Below are 17,394 nucleotides of genomic sequence, written 5' to 3' on the forward strand. Positions count from 1 at the left end.
GTGAAGGATACTGTAAACAGGAAGCCCATGAGCCGAAGCTGTGTCGTCCCAGCATAGAGCCGCTCTGAGTGCTCATCCAGCTGACGCTTTTATCATGACCTGTGCTGATCAGCCACTGACTCTCCAGAGAGAAGATGAGGTCCGACACACGGTTCTGATGAGCTGCGCACACGCACACACACACACACACACAAGATCAGGTTACAAAAGAACATACTGCATACTAGTTTTTCTTTTAAAAAGCATGTGAAACTTTATGCCATATGCATGATAAACAGTAGAGCGCTACACTGTTGTCACATGACCTCATTTGCATCAGGGTTACTGTCATTAATCATTTTAAACTATTCAAAAACATTTCTGTTTTGCCAACTAATTGAAATAGACTAAAGTTGAAGCACTAAAATACCCAACTGTAAATAAAAGTGAAGATAATTTACAACTAAATATTTAGTTAACATCACTTAGTGAATTAACTAACAATGATTACCAATTTGAGGTAAAAATAAAAATACAACTGTACTGTTCATTGTTGGTTCATACTAGAACAGGTCAAATAAATAATATGAAAATAAACTATTTTAATTTTAATAATGTATTAGTAAATGCTGACATTAATATTAATTAAGATTAATTTTTTATAAGTATATATAGTTTGTGTTAACTAATGTAAACATATTCCAAAGTGTAACCAAAACCGGCAAAAACTATTAAAAATGACAAAAGCACAAAACAAAATTCCCCTGAAGATATAAAAATAAAAGCAATTTTCAAAATTATTAATAAAAACTGTAAGAGTATAGAAATAACACTAAAATAAACGATTTGCATGCATGCTTATAAACAAATTCAGTTATTGAGCATTTCAATTAAGGATTTGTTTTCACACTGGAAATAGAAGATCCAGTTGAGCACACTGCATTGTGGGATACAGTATGACACGAGCGTGCTCTGTTGTACGCACATTATGCAGATTAAGATTCAGCACACAAACACACACTTTTGTCCTCAAGCAGAGAGTTTTCTGCGTTGAGACGTTTGTGGGATGATGTCATTCTCTGATGATGTCACTGTGTGTGTTAACACGGCAACAGTATAACTCTGTTATTTCAGAACGAAACAACATACCCCCGTGCAATCCACAATGATAAGTAATTCATACACATGAAGTAAACTGCAATATTTTACAGTTATTAGCCATAATTCAGTCTCTCGCTCTCAAACACACTTTCCTGGCATTGTCCGGTTTTTTCCAGACACATTTTCCAGATCTGCTCTGACTCATCCACTCATTATCTTCATCTTGTGTGTGAGTGTGTGACCAGTGAGAGCTCACATTGGACTCTGAGCCCCAGGGCATGCTGGGAAAGAACAAATGATGATCGGGTGGGGCCAATGTAAGTAGAGTAGCATGTGTGTGTTTCTCTCTCAAGGAGAGAGAGAGAGAGTGCACATGTGTCATACAAACACACTTCAGCGCTCTGCTGGAAGGGAAATCTTGCCCATCGTCTAAAGTGTGTGTTAGTACACTAATGGAAATGAGTCCTAGATCACTTCCCACAAGCCTCTGGTTTTACCTGGGTATGTTTTGACATGGTTCATTTTGTTGAAGTCTTCTGAGATGAGGAACTCCTGTGAAAGACAGAAACAAAGACACAATTACAGAAAACTGACACGGTGATCCACTGATGGCCACAAACAAATTTCATCTTTTCATGAAACACAAAATGAGACGGTGTTCAGAGTGTCCCAAAAATGACAATAACTGAAAATATCACCATTTATGCACTATATTTAAGTCTCCTGAGTACTTTTATGTTGCTTTTTGTCTACAATGATTATAGACTGTTCAAAAGTTTAGAGTTTTTTTTAAAGAAATAAATACTGTTATTAAGCAAGGATGCTTTACATTAATCAAAAGTGATGGTAAAGAACTTTATATTCATCAAACAATAAAAAAAAAGAAAAAAAGAATCCGTTTCAGAAATGTTTCTCTAGCAGCAAATCAGCATATCAGAATGATTTCTGAAGATCATGTGACACTGAAGACTGGAGGAATAATGCTGGAAATTCAGCTGCGCATCACAGGAATAAATTACATTTTACAATATATTCACATATAAAACACCAATTCTAAATCGTAAAATCTTTCTGTATTTTTCATTAAAAAATGCATGTAAAAAGAGCAGCGTGAACATTCTGCTAAGCATCTCATTTTGTTTCATTTTAAAGTTTAATGTACACACACACACATGTACATATATATATATATAGATAGATAGATAGATAGATAGATAGATAGATAGATAGATAGATAGATAGATAGATATAAGCACAGCTGCATATGAAGCATATGAAGAGACAAGAGACAGAGAGACAAAACATTTGAGATTTGGAAAGACTTTGGCCCTCAGGGGGGTGACACAGTGACACTCACCACAACAGCCCCATTGTCCTGGCCTATGAAGATCCGCCTGCTCTCATGATGATATGACATACAGGAGCACGGAGCTGGACACAAACACAAAGACTTTCATTCAAATAATGCTCAAAAAACAAACAAAAAAATTTAATACCGCTTATAAAATATTATTTATATATATATATATATATATATATATATATATATATATATATATATATATATATATATATATATATATATATATATATATATATATATATATATATATATATATAAGATTTAAAAAAAAAAAATATATATATATATATATATATAAATATATTTTTTTTTACTAGGGGTATTTTATTCATTTAATTTTTTCATATATAATATATATTTATTAGATTAAAAAAAAAAAATATATATATATATATATATATATATATATATATATATATATATATATATATATATATATATTTTTTTTTTTTTTTATTAGGGGTATTTTATTCATTTTATTTTTTTATATATAATATATATTTATTAGATAAAAATAATAATAATTAATTATTTTATATTATATAAATACCAGTTTCCGAACAATTTTCCCCAACACTCCTAATTTTCTCAATTGATTTCTCTCAAACAAAGCTAAAGTTGGAATCTGACATGACTGCTGCTCAAACAAAAAGAGAAAAGGCATATTAAAACCGTACACACTTACTGATGATACTGGGGAATATATAACAGAGTTACCATACAGAGAACATACCACTGTAGGTGAACCAAAGACTGTCGAATAATCATGACGTGTCACTCGTATAGTTTTGAATTGGAGAAAAATGCAATGCTCAATATAGCCGCTCTATCAAACGAAGCCCCGCCTTCTGAGTAAAAGAGCCAATCGCTAATCAGTAAAGTCACTGTGTCACTGTGTCACAAACACTCAAGACAGTGCATGCACACTGCCTGTATAGCCTTAAAAATAAGCGTTTTTCAATTTTTAAGCTATTTAAGCTAAAAATAAGCTATTTGAGCAAAATCAACATTAATGAGACAGCTCGTCAGATTTCACTGGTGATTTACCCGAGAGGCGTTTTTAAAGATGCCACTGAGTGACATGACTTAAAGGGACTGTGATGTGAACACAAATTATTTTTTAATTTGTTAATTTACTTGCAACTGATGATGTTCACTATGTCATTCACATCAAACCTGGTCTCGCTATATTGGAGACGTAAAAGTTAGCGATTCTCATTGTTTGGGTGATACTTACAGGACACAGTGTGATAGATACTGGGCCAGTACTGTCCACTGTCCCGCTTCAGCCAAACTCGAATCGTCCTGAAAGAAACAAAAACAACGAGAAATACAACATGAGAATCAATCCAAATATATATACATATATTTGTGTGTGTATAATATATATATATATATATATATGTAAAGTAATAATAAAGTAATATGTAGAATTTAATAATAATACAACGTTTAATATTATAAGATATCACAATATAAAATAATGTTATATAAGAACACAATTAAAATATATATATAATTAATATAAAAAACTACCCTCTAAAGTGTTATGGTCATACACAGAAATACATGTCTCCCCAGAGTTTTTTTTATTAAATGTAAAATATATGAAATATATAGAATAACATACATATATATATATATATATATATATATATATATATATAAAACTAACATCGTAACCCTCTGAAGTGTGAAGGTCACGCACAGAAACACACACGTGTTCCAAGAGCAGCTGAAATATCAGTTCCTGATAAAATCTCAAGAGTATCATATTTTGCAAAGTTTGTGCATCTGCTCTAATGTGGCAAACATTTAAAGGGATAGTTCACCCAAAAATTAAAATGTGATGTTTATCTGCTTTTCCCTCAGGACATCTAAGATGTAGGTGACTTTGTTTCTTCAGAAGAACACAAACAGAGATTTTTAACTCAAAGCGTTACAGTCTATCAGTCTTATAATGTAAGTGGATTGGATCACGGCTAAAATATACAAAAACAATAATAATTAAACTATGTGGCTTGTGACGATACAATGACGTGTAAAGACACAAAACGATCGGTCTTGAACGCACCCAGAAGATTTCTAACAGTTCGGATATTGCTTGAATCAGATGAAAAAACAATATAAATACTGTTCAGTTTCTTGCACAGACTGATCGTTTTGTGTCTTTACACATCAGTGTATCATCACGAGCCACAGGGTTTAATGTGGATTGTTTGTGTATGTTTTTATTTTATTGTATATTTTAGCTGTGATTCCCACCCACTTGCATTATAAGACTGATAGACTGCAACGCTTTGAGTTAAAAAATCTTGGTCTGTGTTCTACTTAAGAAACAATCACCTACATCTTTTATGTCCTGGGGGTAAAGCAGATAAACATCACACTTTCAGTTTTGGGAGAACTGTTCCTTTAAGTAATCAGCACATATGCATTTCCAGTGGTTTAGTCTTGTCCAGACCCGTTAAAAATGCCTCTGCTCCTGCCAAAACCAGACCGTTTATAAAGTAAACAACATTTAAATAACAAAAAGAAAAATCCCATGTCTAGAGTTAAACGGCTTAAACCCGCCTAAGGTGCTTTGCTGGACTTTTAAGTTGGTCTCCCAGCTATGTGAATGTGACATAACACCATTAAAAAGACCATTCAGCTAGTTTCAGTTACATTCCCAAGCAGGTTTCCTCATAAAAAACCATGCGAGCAACAAAGAACTGCTCCAGATAAAAATCTAAAAGACACAATATCTTAGTAAACAAGAAAATACATCCAGTTTACTATGACAACTACCTTTTATGCCAAAACATACCATAGTTACTACAGCTTCTGTAATACATGAAAATCTGTGAAAGGAATCTCCTTCAAATACTGTACAATCACACATTTGAAATGTATTTCAGATGATAACCTGGTTAATATCAAGCTACCACAACAATAACTACAATAATCCCTAATTGTAATAAATAATATATAGCTCTGATTGCACACGTGCATCACGGAAGTCTGCATTTACATTTGCTAGACGTCTATAGTTTCCTTTCAGATGTCAAATAGACGTTTAGAAGCTGTCTTTAAGATGTTTATGATGTAGAATGAATGTAAAGCTGACGTCTTACCTGGCATACCTGTGCTATTTGGGGAGCATTTTGGCCTGTTAACTTGCACAGGTACATCTGTTAGAGATCTGGAAAGCATCTGCGGTGTTCAAAAATCTGACAGACGTCTCCAAGACATCTTCTAAACGTCTATTTGAAATCTGATGTATTGCAGATGAGCAAACACTTTAAAAAAAAAAATAAGACTTGATGACGTCATATAGACGCCTCTGCGATGTAACGTTATGTGTGCTAGTGTCAGGGAGCACGTGGTTTTCTACTTGACTACTGGAAATTATGATTAATACAGTAATTCACATTAATTCATGTTTACATCTTGAACCAAAAGAACAGTAACATCTGTCACATTCAAGTGCATCACTAAAAACAAACACTAAGGATGCTGTTTTGGACGTGCACTCCATGTAAACATGGGAATCCTTTAGTACTATGGTGTGTGTGTATATAGTGTATCGAGTAATAATGCAGGTTACTTAAGAAATAAACAGCCTAATTAATCAATCAAGCAAGCTAGCGTTGCTTTAAGTGTTCAGGGGGCGTTTATGGACATGGTGATGTTTTATCCAGCGGTTGTCCGGCGCGGCTGTACCTGTCCTCGCTGACCGTGATGACTCCATCCTCCTTCGGGATCAGCACCGCCGCGTTCACGCTGTCGCTGTGGCCCTCGATCTTGTTCAGCAGAACGGGTCTGGAGCTCTGGGGCCTGGAATGGATCTCCGCCGCCATTGCTGTTTTCCCCTTGATTCCTTGTACGCGACGACTCCTCCTCTCGAGTCAGCTGAGCGCTTCAATAACACAACAGCGCGAGTACCGTGACGCTCCGCGAGAACGCGCACGTAAAAAAACAAAACAAAACAAAAACACTGCGAAAAGTCCGCGGTCTACTTCTGCGACCAAATTACTCTGTATATTTATAATATTGTGTAGAATAAATTCCAGAATATTATATATTAATATTTGTCATATATATTATGTGTCTAGAATAATTATTAATAAGTATTCGTATTAATAGATCAAGGTCAAATCACTGTGCATTACGTGGATGTGGTTAATTTTTTTTTAAAAATATTATATTTAAATATATTTAAGTAGCCTATTAATATAACAAATTACAAATGCAATATAATATAAATTAATAAAACAAATAATATATTAAAAATATTTATGAACCTCTTTTGCATCCTATATAAATACAAACATACACACACGTGTGTAATTGGACATATAAATATACTAACATTAGTATAAATGTGTGTGTATACATATATAGATATATATTTTTTTATTTGTTATGAATTTATTATTCATGAATCTTATCACTTTTAACTTTGAATTAGCATTGTAAAGATAATCTGCTATACAAGTAAACTTTCCTTACAAGTAGTATGTAGTAGTATATCAGTGTTTTATTTTTAAAGAAACATTTAATATGTAATCTTAATGTAATATAATTTTAATCAAGCATAAAAAATAAGACTACCAAAGCAACTACCTTGAATATTTTTTATTAAATAAACAACAAATGCTTTTTAGTTAGAACAAAAACAAAATAAGGTGAGTACCTTATTTAATACAATAGGACAATATATAATTAATGTGACAAAATAAACTGCTATTTTATTAAAGACAAAAAAAAGTTAAACAACAGATGTCTCAGCATTTAAGTTGCACACATTCTGTGAGAAAGTTTAGCACACAAATTATAAACCATTTATAAAAATGTTCCTCAAGGATATAAAAATAACAAAGACCAAGTCAAAATGAGGGTAAAAGATGCTTGAGAAATTGAGTAAAGGACACGCAGTCCAAGACAAAAGTTTAATATATTCATCAGTGTGTGTGTGTCTGTGTGTGTGTGTGTGTGTGTGTGTCGACCACTGATCCAATCTCCTCGGTTCTCTAGCTCAAGGTTTGTTGATCTGGCCAGCAAACAAAATAGTTCCTAAGAAAAGAACGAGATCTAATTTAAGATGCATTTCATACCAGAAACATTTTTATGTTACAGTTTCATAAACCAATAAAAACGTGTGTGTGTGTGTGTGTGTGTGTACCTGTAGGATTGTGTCTGATGAGAAACAGGAACGGTCTGTCCACACTCACCAGTGGAGGAGACGATCGGGCGTACAAGATCGCAGCTGAAATGAGAGTTTCACACACATGCTAGGATCACGAGCACAGATGAAGGGTCTTCTTGCTGGACGTCCAGTGAGTTTAATAACTTAAAACAGAGGATATGGTGTGACACAGTAACTTACTGGTGGCAACAGAGGCTCTGGTTCCATCCTCATTGACCTCTATTTTGGCTTTCTGAAGAGCTTTGGACACATAGACCGACTCTGAACCTGTTGCACACACACACAAATACAGAAGTCTTTGTATCTTCAGCACACAGACGCATGTGATTACACCAGACCGCCACACGGGGGCGACAGAACACTTCAGACTGCCAGAGCTGCAGGTTCGAGATAGTATTTCTGCTCGCTTCATCTCAAACACTATTGCATACATTGGTTGCAAAACCAATTCCTTCCTTCATCTAGCTGATGTGAATCTTCATTTATAGTGTTTTTGTCTCTGTGCTCTGGTACATTCTCATATTTGCTTCTATCGTTTTTTGTTTTCCCCACAGATGGTCATTCTTTTGTCCGTTTCTGATATTTTCATGGTTGATTCACTCAAAAAAAAAAAAAAAAAAATAGTTTTGAGTGAATCACATGAAAATTATGACAAAATCAAAATGATGTCATACTTAGTTCTAATTATAAGACATATGTACCTCATAATTATAATTATGAGATATAAAGCCAAACTTAGGGGTATGGGATATTGTAGATTATATCTCAATATTTTAGATAATTAGATGATATTTTGCGGAGTGTGTTATTGTGCTGATATCTGACTACCATGGACAGCTGCAGTTTTTGATATTCATCATTCTGTTCTCTCTTGAGTCGAATTGTTACATTTAAATTAGTCAATTAGGGTAATTAGACATTTAGGCTGTTACCAAACAAATGAAACCAGTATCAACAAAACTAATCTTTGCAGAAGTTGCATCTGAAGTGGCATTTACACACTATTTAATTCAGCTCAGAGGGACATGGAGTGCTTTAACCTGCAGTTACAAATGCTTTGATTTTTTTAAACATAAAACATTAAATACCGATGTTTGAAATTATATTTAAAAAAAATTAAAGATACTTTAATGTGAAATTAAAGCCACCAGTAGGTGCCAGCAAGTCACTGTAAACAATTGAGTCATTGCGATTGAACCGAATCATTTAAAAGGATGATTCATTCAGGAACGAATCATCGTCATGTTGCTAAGAGACGCAAAACTGTTCTGTGGCGGTTTGGAATTATTTTTGGTTTTAGCGAAAGACAGCAAAAAAACAGACGATATTATGTCTAAAGCGTGACTCTTTTAATATTAACTTATTGTTTATTGAACTGATGTATAAAATCAGTATCACATTTGAAATCATGCTTATTTAAAAAAAAATTTAAAAAAAAAGAAGAAGAAGATTCTTTGTGTGATTTTAACTAAATGAAATGATATAAGTTAATTTTCTGACCCCATATCTTGAATATTGTGATCTTTCTTAATGCATTTTAATAGACTGAATCATGCAGTGAAATAACACTCTCACCCCGTTTAACCCATTAGACTTCATCACGTAATCTATGTGTGCATTTGGTAGGTGTTTTGTTTGGTTTTTGCAACATATATAAGGCACAGTAGCCCCTCAAGACAACATCATAAATCCATAGAAGTATTGTTCCACAACTCCACCAACGTTTCCTACGTTGCAAAAAAAAACAACAACAAAAAAAGTATGAATCCCAACGGCATCCTACATCAAGCAGATCGGGGCAATATCGTGTACCCTGTCCTGGGTTTAGGTCATAACTATGAGATACAAAGATACTTGTCAAAACATCGAAATTATGATTGAAAAAAAATCCAAATTATGATAAAAGAATCTGTCAAAAATTTGAATCTGTGAGTTTAATTATGTTATAATTTTGATGTTACAATCCCATAATTAGGGCATAATTTAATCTTTATGTCATAATTATAATTTATTTCTGCCTTTGCTAAACGAATCCAGCTTTTCTAAAGAACAAAAGCCCAGGTTTAAGAATGTTAAGGGCTTTAAATCCTGTCAAAGTGCTAGGTCTGTCTTCATTTACTCATTCAAAACCCTTTGTGTCACCATTGAATTTCTAACAAACACGTGCTTGAGTAAGTGATTTCTGGGTGAGCTATGATATTTCTTTATAGTTATAAATGAAAAGGCACAGTAATTCACTGCTCGCTGCATTTCAGGTTAAAGTTTGAGCATGAAATATGGTAATACAGCGCAGGCTTTGAGGAGAGTTATCTCTTCAAAGATCGTCTCTGGATGGTGAGCAGTGCACTTTCACACTCCACTGAGAGACATGAATCATGCGGCTGAAGTTCACAGTCAACAGCCAATGATATCACTCGGTCAAATACAAAAATAGGCGCATCAAATGAATTCATGAAGAAAGTGCTGCGTCTGACTGACAGCTGTCACTCACTCAGGTGTCTGAAATCAGCTTTGTTCTGACTGAAGATGTCTTTGATTCCCATCGCTGTGAGAGGACCCTCCAAATCTACCTCCTCCTCAGCTGTGAATCTACTCGAAGAAGAGGAGACAGGCAGAACCCATGAGGCCACAAAGTATCTCAGACTCAGTAGAGATCATACCAGTGTGGTGGTGTTAACTAATTGTGTTATTGTTAACTGAAATTAACACTAAATCTATTACAAATCTTAAACCATTTTTGGCCATTAAACTACAGATGAAATATAAAATATAGATATTAGATAAAAAGTCAACAGACTCATACAGTCATAATTATAAGATTATCTCATAATAATATAAAAACTAAAAAGTATATGATACCGAGTCATAATTATAAGATTCTCAAAATTATGACAAAATTAAAATTATGAGATACAGAGTCATAATTATAAGATTATCTCATAATTATGTTAAAAAAATCAGTTATGAGATACTGAGTCATACTTATGAGATTCTCAAAATTATGACCAAAAAAAAAAAATTATGAGATAGGGAGTCATAATTATAAGATTCTCACATAATAATATAAAAAGTCGAAATTATGAGATACTGAGTCATAATTATAAGATTATCTCATAATTATGTTAAAAAAAAAAAAATTATGAGATACTGAGTCATAATTATAAGATTATCTGATAATTATGTAAAAATAATCTAAATTATGAGATACTGAGTCATAATTATAAGATTATCTGATAATTATGTTAAAAAAAAAAAAAATTATGAGATACTGAGTCATAATTATAAGATTATCTGATAATTATTTTAAAAAAATCTAAATTATGAGATACTGAGTCATAATTATAAGATTATCTGATAATAATGTAAAAAAATCTAAATTATGAGATACTGAGTCATAATTATAAGATTATCTGATAATTATGTAAAAAAAAATCAAAATTATGAGATACTGAGTCATAATTATAAGATTCTCAAAATTGACCAAAAAAAAAAAAAAAATGATGAGATAGAGAGTCATAATTATATGATCATCTCATAATAACATAAAAAGTCAAAATTATGACATAGTCAAAATTATGAGGTTATCTCACAAAAATATAAAAAGTAAAAATTATGAGATACAAGAGTCATTATGACTTAAAAATTCCAAATGATTATATATTCCAAGTCAAAAATTATAATCACATTTTTTCAAAATCACATTTATTTCATACTGAGTAATATGGAGTCATAATTCTGAGATACAAAAATCACTGAAATAGTCAAAATGATTGAATAATAATTAATAATTATGATATAGAAAAAAAATTATGACGTACTAAATCATAATAAGACAAAAAGTCATATTTATGACATACATAGTCCTGATTATGAGATAAAAATCTATTTTATCAAAAATTTTATCACATATATGACAAAAATGTGATTATTTTTATCTTATTATGACTTTGAGTCTCATAAATTCATAAGTCTCATAAATTTGGACAATTGACTTTATATTCAATTAAAAATATGGTCATTATTAATATTGATTAAATATGAATAAATACTATAAAAATGTATAAATTCTATATTCATTTATTCTTTATATTCATTTAAAAACAACACTGCATCACACAAAAGATGCTGACTGCTTTAGAGGTGAATAGTATTAAAGGATAACATTGAGAACAGAGATCTCACTTCGGCATCAGCAGGCGCATCCTCCTCTGGCCCAGCATTTTAGTCCAGTTTAGGACGGTCGCTGTAGAGATGTGCGGCAAAATAGCTGACAGGGGCTTGGCCTTTTCTGACGGCAACGCAATAAACATGCTCATGCTGTTGCCATGATAAGGCAGCTCGATCACTGCATACTTCACACCTTGTGGAGTGCTTGCTTGACCTGAAGAGAGAATGAAAACAAGAGTAAAAGAGTCAAGAGTAACACAGCACACTTAACTGTTAAATATTAGTTGTACGAACCTACATTTCAGCATATGTGCATATATGAATGTTCCTGAAAAACCAATAGCATGTGTGTACTGATCATATCCCAGTCACCCCAGTGAACTTTAGAAACACGGTCCTCTCGTACGGTCTATAAAACACTTTATTCTGCTCGTAAAGTGCTTATATCACAACTAGTAAAACAGCAGACGTTTATTGGTGTTTTCATGGATTAAATCCTTCAGACAATGGCTAGACACTCTTGGCGTTTGCATTAGAGGTAAATTAATTCACATTTTACACCATTTCATTCCCATCTGCTGCTTTACGAGGAACTGTAAAGTTAAAATACTCAATTGTTCCCAGCGATTTAAAAAGTGAACGCGTTTTTATTGCATCGTCGTCTCTGGAAAACAGTTCCACGCATAGCCAGACAATGGCACGAATCATGTGGGACGGGGAAATCTTTTATTAATCAACCATATTGAATGTGTGAGTGTAATATCTGATGCAGCCGTCTCACCTATGTTAAAGACAGAGAGCTGGGACATCATGGGGACCTTGTATGTGTTCCCGTCTCCTGCAGTGAAGCTTCTGGGTTTGGTGTTCTGGGCTTGGAAGCGCGACTTCCAGAGGCCTTTGAAGTAAATGGAATTCACAGCCACCAACCGAGTCAAAGCCGGATCAAACATACCTGCATTGACCAGACTGGGAATCTGACCTGATGAAGAACAAACAGAGCAGTATAAATATTATATATATTTATATAATATTAATATTAGAATTAATTGCCAATTCATACAAATATAGAGTGCTAAATAGGGCTTATCATTGAAGTTATCATTGAAAGGACAACATCAAGATATCAAACGAAATATTATTTTATCAGATGTTTTCTATTTTGTGTTCATTTAGTATGAGATTGCAATTTTCGGGACATGAAAATAAAGCTTAAACCCTGATTTCAGTTTTTTTTTTTTCAAGAAAGGAAGATTGCTGATTTTCAGTGATTTGCTGATTTTCCAATAAATTAAAGAAAATTGTTAAATGTTTATTTTTTGTATATTTATATTTCATATATATATATATATATATATGATTAATAATTACAAAGTTATAATAATTATTATTATTATAATAATTCATTCTTAAAAAAAAGAAAAGAAAAAGAAACCAATACATTAATATACTGGAAATAAGTGTTGTTTGTAGTTACTGATAAACTTCTATTCCCTATAAGTTAAAGAAATTGTTTTTGTTTCTTATAGTCACTTGGGAAATGTTAAGATTAACCTTTTTTTGTATTATTATTTACCACTAAAGCCGCTAATTTATTACCACTAATTTACTGCTTCTAATGCTTTGAAAAAAAAAAAAAAACGGGAAACTACCATGAAAATGTATTTCTATAAATATTTATATATATATATATATAAATATATACAACATATTTAACATAAAAAGCTTATTCTGAGATAAATATGAAATTTGAAGATGAAAAAATTCTTTTTTAATGAATCCAGGCTAGAGGTGAGGGTTTCAGATGCAGGGGTCAGAGGTTAAAGCGAGGTGTACCTTTAGTGCTGTTCTTCACCCATGTATTGATGGTTTCTGCAGCCTTCTGTGGGTCGCTGTAGTCAATGGCGTGACTCTCACACATCAAGTTCTCTCTGATGGCTGTCAGGAAGTCTTCTTTCATGATGAAGTCCTTATTGGGGAACAGTGCATTGGCGATCGTCACAACATCGGCATTGGATTTGGTCATCAGGGCCTTATGCAACTTCCGCAACAACTTATATGTACCTGAGAGCAGAATCAACACGTGAAATGAGTTTCAAGATGTCAAGATCTACAGGGTTGAGATTCCAAGGTTGTCATTAGCCACCAATGATCCTCAACATTCCATTCTGGCTTGAGTTATCATTCACATCTGAATTCCACACGGAGTGATAATGCTAAAGGGAAGCAAATGAAACCAGTGCAAACACTCACCGGTCTTCTTGTATTTGAGGCCAGTGAGTAGCTGGCGGCGAGTGTTTCCGTGAGCCCCCGGGAGCAGCATGCCCAGGACAGAGGCCACGCCGTGAGGAGACATGACCACATTCTCCTGCGGTTTGTCCTGGACCACTCGCAAAAACACCTGCAGGCCGAGATCAGAGCCTCGCTCTCCGTAAGACGAGGACTGAGAGGCCCAAACACTCAAAGAACAAACCGCCAGCAACACGCACACGTGTAATGCCACAAACATGATGAGAGACGGCTCACCTGAAGAACAGAGAGAAACGGGGTGATGAAGGAGATGCTCAGAAAACTCCATCAGCTTCATACTTTGCATTGCTTAGATATTAAAAACAAAAGTTCCAACCCTGCTTGAAAGATAAAACTGTCTTATTGTTCACAATTCATCAGTGTACGTTAAAAATTCTTTATTGTTTTTCATCAAAATCAAATAAACAAAAGTTAAATACCTCTGCGTCTCTGAAATTACATTTAGTTATAAAAAAAGTGTCTAGACAGACGACGGATGGATGGATAATTTACTTAATCTAATCGGTATTCTCCAAAGCACAGCGATTTTCTGGGACACAGACTCTTTTTTTTTTTTCTTGAGTAAAGAACGGCTCCAAGAAACAAACTTTTCCTCAATCCTCTGGGCTCTTGGAACTGTGCACACACACTCACACACTCCTGAGCTATTCTGTTTCTCGTCACACAGCCCTGCGGCTCAGGAATTTATTTGATTAAGGATAGAGAGTGTGTGTGTGTGTGTGTGTGTGTGTGTGTGTGTGTGAACCTACTGAACCTCCTACAAATTTGCACCCAGAAATACAAAAACCTGAGCAAATCTCCCAAAGACTTCTTTTGGAGAGATACTCAAATGACCAAAAAATGTAAAGATAAATAAAGATAATTTTATTTAATTGTACAAATGAGAAAAAAAATTAGGTTTAGGTAATTATGGAGCCCATTTCCAATATGTAATAATAATAAAAATAATAATAATAATTGTGACTTTTTATCTCATAATTGTCTAACCAGATAAAAAAAAATATATATTTTTTTTTTTGCTTCCACTGTGAAATAAAAATGAAAAGAGACTGACAACTTTTTCTCCCACAATTCTGACTTTTTTAAACTCTATGCAATGTCCCCATTTAGAGAGCTAGGACAGTCCCTTGCAGAAAATCTCTTGTGATTATTTAATGGTGTACTTAAGAAACCAACAGAAAATATGTCTGCTTAAAATAGATCAAAATTACTCCGTAATATCATATCACTCGACTGACAGGCTGTCGTGATAAATCATTCATTAGTGCATTTCACAGCTATAAGTGTTTAGCATAATTATAAGTCCTGATAAATATTATGACCATTTACAGTACAATAAAACATATTAGACACACAATCCTTCATAAAACCTTCAAAACAGAACTGATTTAGTCTCAGGTTTGTTTTAAAACTTGTATGTCTCAAGAAGCAGTTTTAACCAGTGTTGGGAGGGCTACAGAGAGCAAGTTACCCTATTTAAAATGTAATAAGTAGTGAAACTATTTCATTTACTTTATTTTGTTTTCAAGTGTTAATAATTTTGAAACATTTAAAGCAGGCATGGGTTGACTTTACAGTAGTGCTCAAACACTTTCTTCTTTACTTGAACTAAGATTAGCATATTTTAATTTTAAAGCACAGCTGCCACAAAATCACACTTTAGCACCTCTTTTTGCTCTGAGGTTAAATATTGATTTTTACACATTTAACACAGTAGCTGTTTATGCATCTAACATCTTACATACATATTAGTCTTAGGATGGCAACTGAGATCTAAAGCTAATGTCTAATGAAAGTCCTAGAACAATTAAACATCTAATTTGCTCCAGTTAACCTGATCTATGGCCAGATGCATAAAATGCTTGAACTAGTCTTACATCTTAGTCATCTTTTTTTACATAAGATGTTACATAAAAACCTTCACTGGTCTAATTTAGACACGAAAAATATGATTCTTGGTGAATGTTGGTCAGACTTAGTTCTTAAGAGGGTAATAACATTGAGCTTAAGTTTATGCATCTGGCCCTGGTCTGTTTTGATGTTGGTCTTATAATAGTTTAACTTATCTGATCTGGTCTAATGTTAGTCTTATGACAGTGAAGCAGTGTTTTCTGTAACCTGAATGAGTAAAGCGTTGTTTTCGTGGTAAACAGCTTCAGTAACTGTGTTTAATTATAGGCTTTATAACGCCATAAAAGGGGCGGGGTCTGGAACTGAAAGTCAACGACTCGAAAACATTAAACAAGTCATCCTCCGCATCCCTCATGTGTTTTTATTAATGCATGAATCCTTAGAGCTATAAAAACACCAGACAACAAACACCAAGGAATTTCAACAGCTGTGACAAATGCCTTATGTATTACGTGCAAAACAACCTGGACAGATTATGAGGTGAAAAATAAGATGCAATATGCTTCACTGACCTGAACAAGCACCTCTGATTCTTCAGCTACGCAGATGGAGAACGCGTGTCTTCCGCGAGCGTCCGTGTTTGTGCTGTGCCTCCGTTTATTTCTCTCGCTTCTTTGCGCCGGGCTCCGCCTTCTCATGAATATGAATTACTCTTCCGCTCAAGACGTTCTAAATGTTAAGAATCTCTGACGTCATTTGATTGCCGCCCAACCACTTGTTCGAACGTTCCGTTACGTAATTAATATTCATAAGTCAAACATTCGCTGTAGTAGAATTCCAGGAAAGACGCACAAAAACACCCTCAAGAGTAAGTTTGATTAAACACTCATGTATGTAAACAAGAAATGACACACAGGCGGAAGAATAGGATGATTAGTGCGGCAGATGATTATATGTTTTTCACAAATCAATAAAACGTTGGCACAAGTATTGTGCAACTGGAATCTAGAGACGTGACTAAAGTAGGTTTTGCACACGTACCATAGTGACACTTGAAAGCGTTCTTGGGTTCACCTGAATACATTAGTAAATTATTATATATTATTTTAGAGGGTTTTTGGCATAATATCTTTGTAATATTTTGGATATCATTGGAGTAGGCCTACCATAAAATATTGCAATCATACAGTATAGGCTCATGGTACCTTCGCAGTATGATTTTTGTAAGGTATGGATAGCTGCTTTTCTATAAAACACCACTGGGTCATTTCTCTCATAAACGAAATAGAAATAAATTAATTATATCGTGTTGGAAACAAAGTAATTGCGACTTTTTGTCTTACAATTCTACATTTCTGTATGACAGTTCAGAGAATAAAGTTAGAATTTCAAGTTACTGATAGAACTGTGAGACATAAACTAGATCTAAACACTG

At 33.6% G+C, this 17,394-nt stretch overlaps 2 protein-coding genes across 2 annotated transcripts in view; both read right to left on the minus strand.

Moving 5' to 3' along the window:
- The window catches only part of wdfy1 (WD repeat and FYVE domain containing 1), a 15,073-nt gene extending 8,741 nt beyond the window's left edge, over positions 1 to 6,332 (minus strand). The window contains exons 1-5 of the mRNA XM_052616531.1: positions 6,149 to 6,332; positions 3,681 to 3,748; positions 2,438 to 2,511; positions 1,578 to 1,632; positions 12 to 162 (exon numbers count right to left, since the gene is read on the minus strand). Of these exons, the coding sequence (XP_052472491.1) occupies positions 12 to 162; positions 1,578 to 1,632; positions 2,438 to 2,511; positions 3,681 to 3,748; positions 6,149 to 6,285 (485 nt within the window). The 5' untranslated portion in view covers positions 6,286 to 6,332. The remainder of the gene's footprint in view (positions 1 to 11; positions 163 to 1,577; positions 1,633 to 2,437; positions 2,512 to 3,680; positions 3,749 to 6,148) is intronic.
- A 716-nt stretch (positions 6,333 to 7,048) lies between these two features.
- Positions 7,049 to 16,683, minus strand: LOC128029504 (glia-derived nexin-like). The gene is made up of 9 exons (XM_052617316.1): positions 16,532 to 16,683; positions 14,052 to 14,324; positions 13,635 to 13,862; positions 12,583 to 12,780; positions 11,817 to 12,015; positions 10,126 to 10,223; positions 7,815 to 7,901; positions 7,611 to 7,694; positions 7,049 to 7,501 (listed from the first exon to the last, which is right to left on the minus strand). Exons 2-9 carry the CDS (start codon positions 14,305 to 14,307, stop codon positions 7,464 to 7,466), a joined length of 1,188 nt encoding a protein of 395 aa, XP_052473276.1. The 5' UTR covers positions 14,308 to 14,324; positions 16,532 to 16,683; the 3' UTR covers positions 7,049 to 7,463.
- Between the last annotated feature and the right edge of the window lie 711 nt (positions 16,684 to 17,394).

The sequence above is a fragment of the Carassius gibelio genome, chromosome A15 (genome assembly GCF_023724105.1).
Source record: "Carassius gibelio isolate Cgi1373 ecotype wild population from Czech Republic chromosome A15, carGib1.2-hapl.c, whole genome shotgun sequence".
Lineage (NCBI taxonomy): Eukaryota > Metazoa > Chordata > Actinopteri > Cypriniformes > Cyprinidae > Carassius > Carassius gibelio.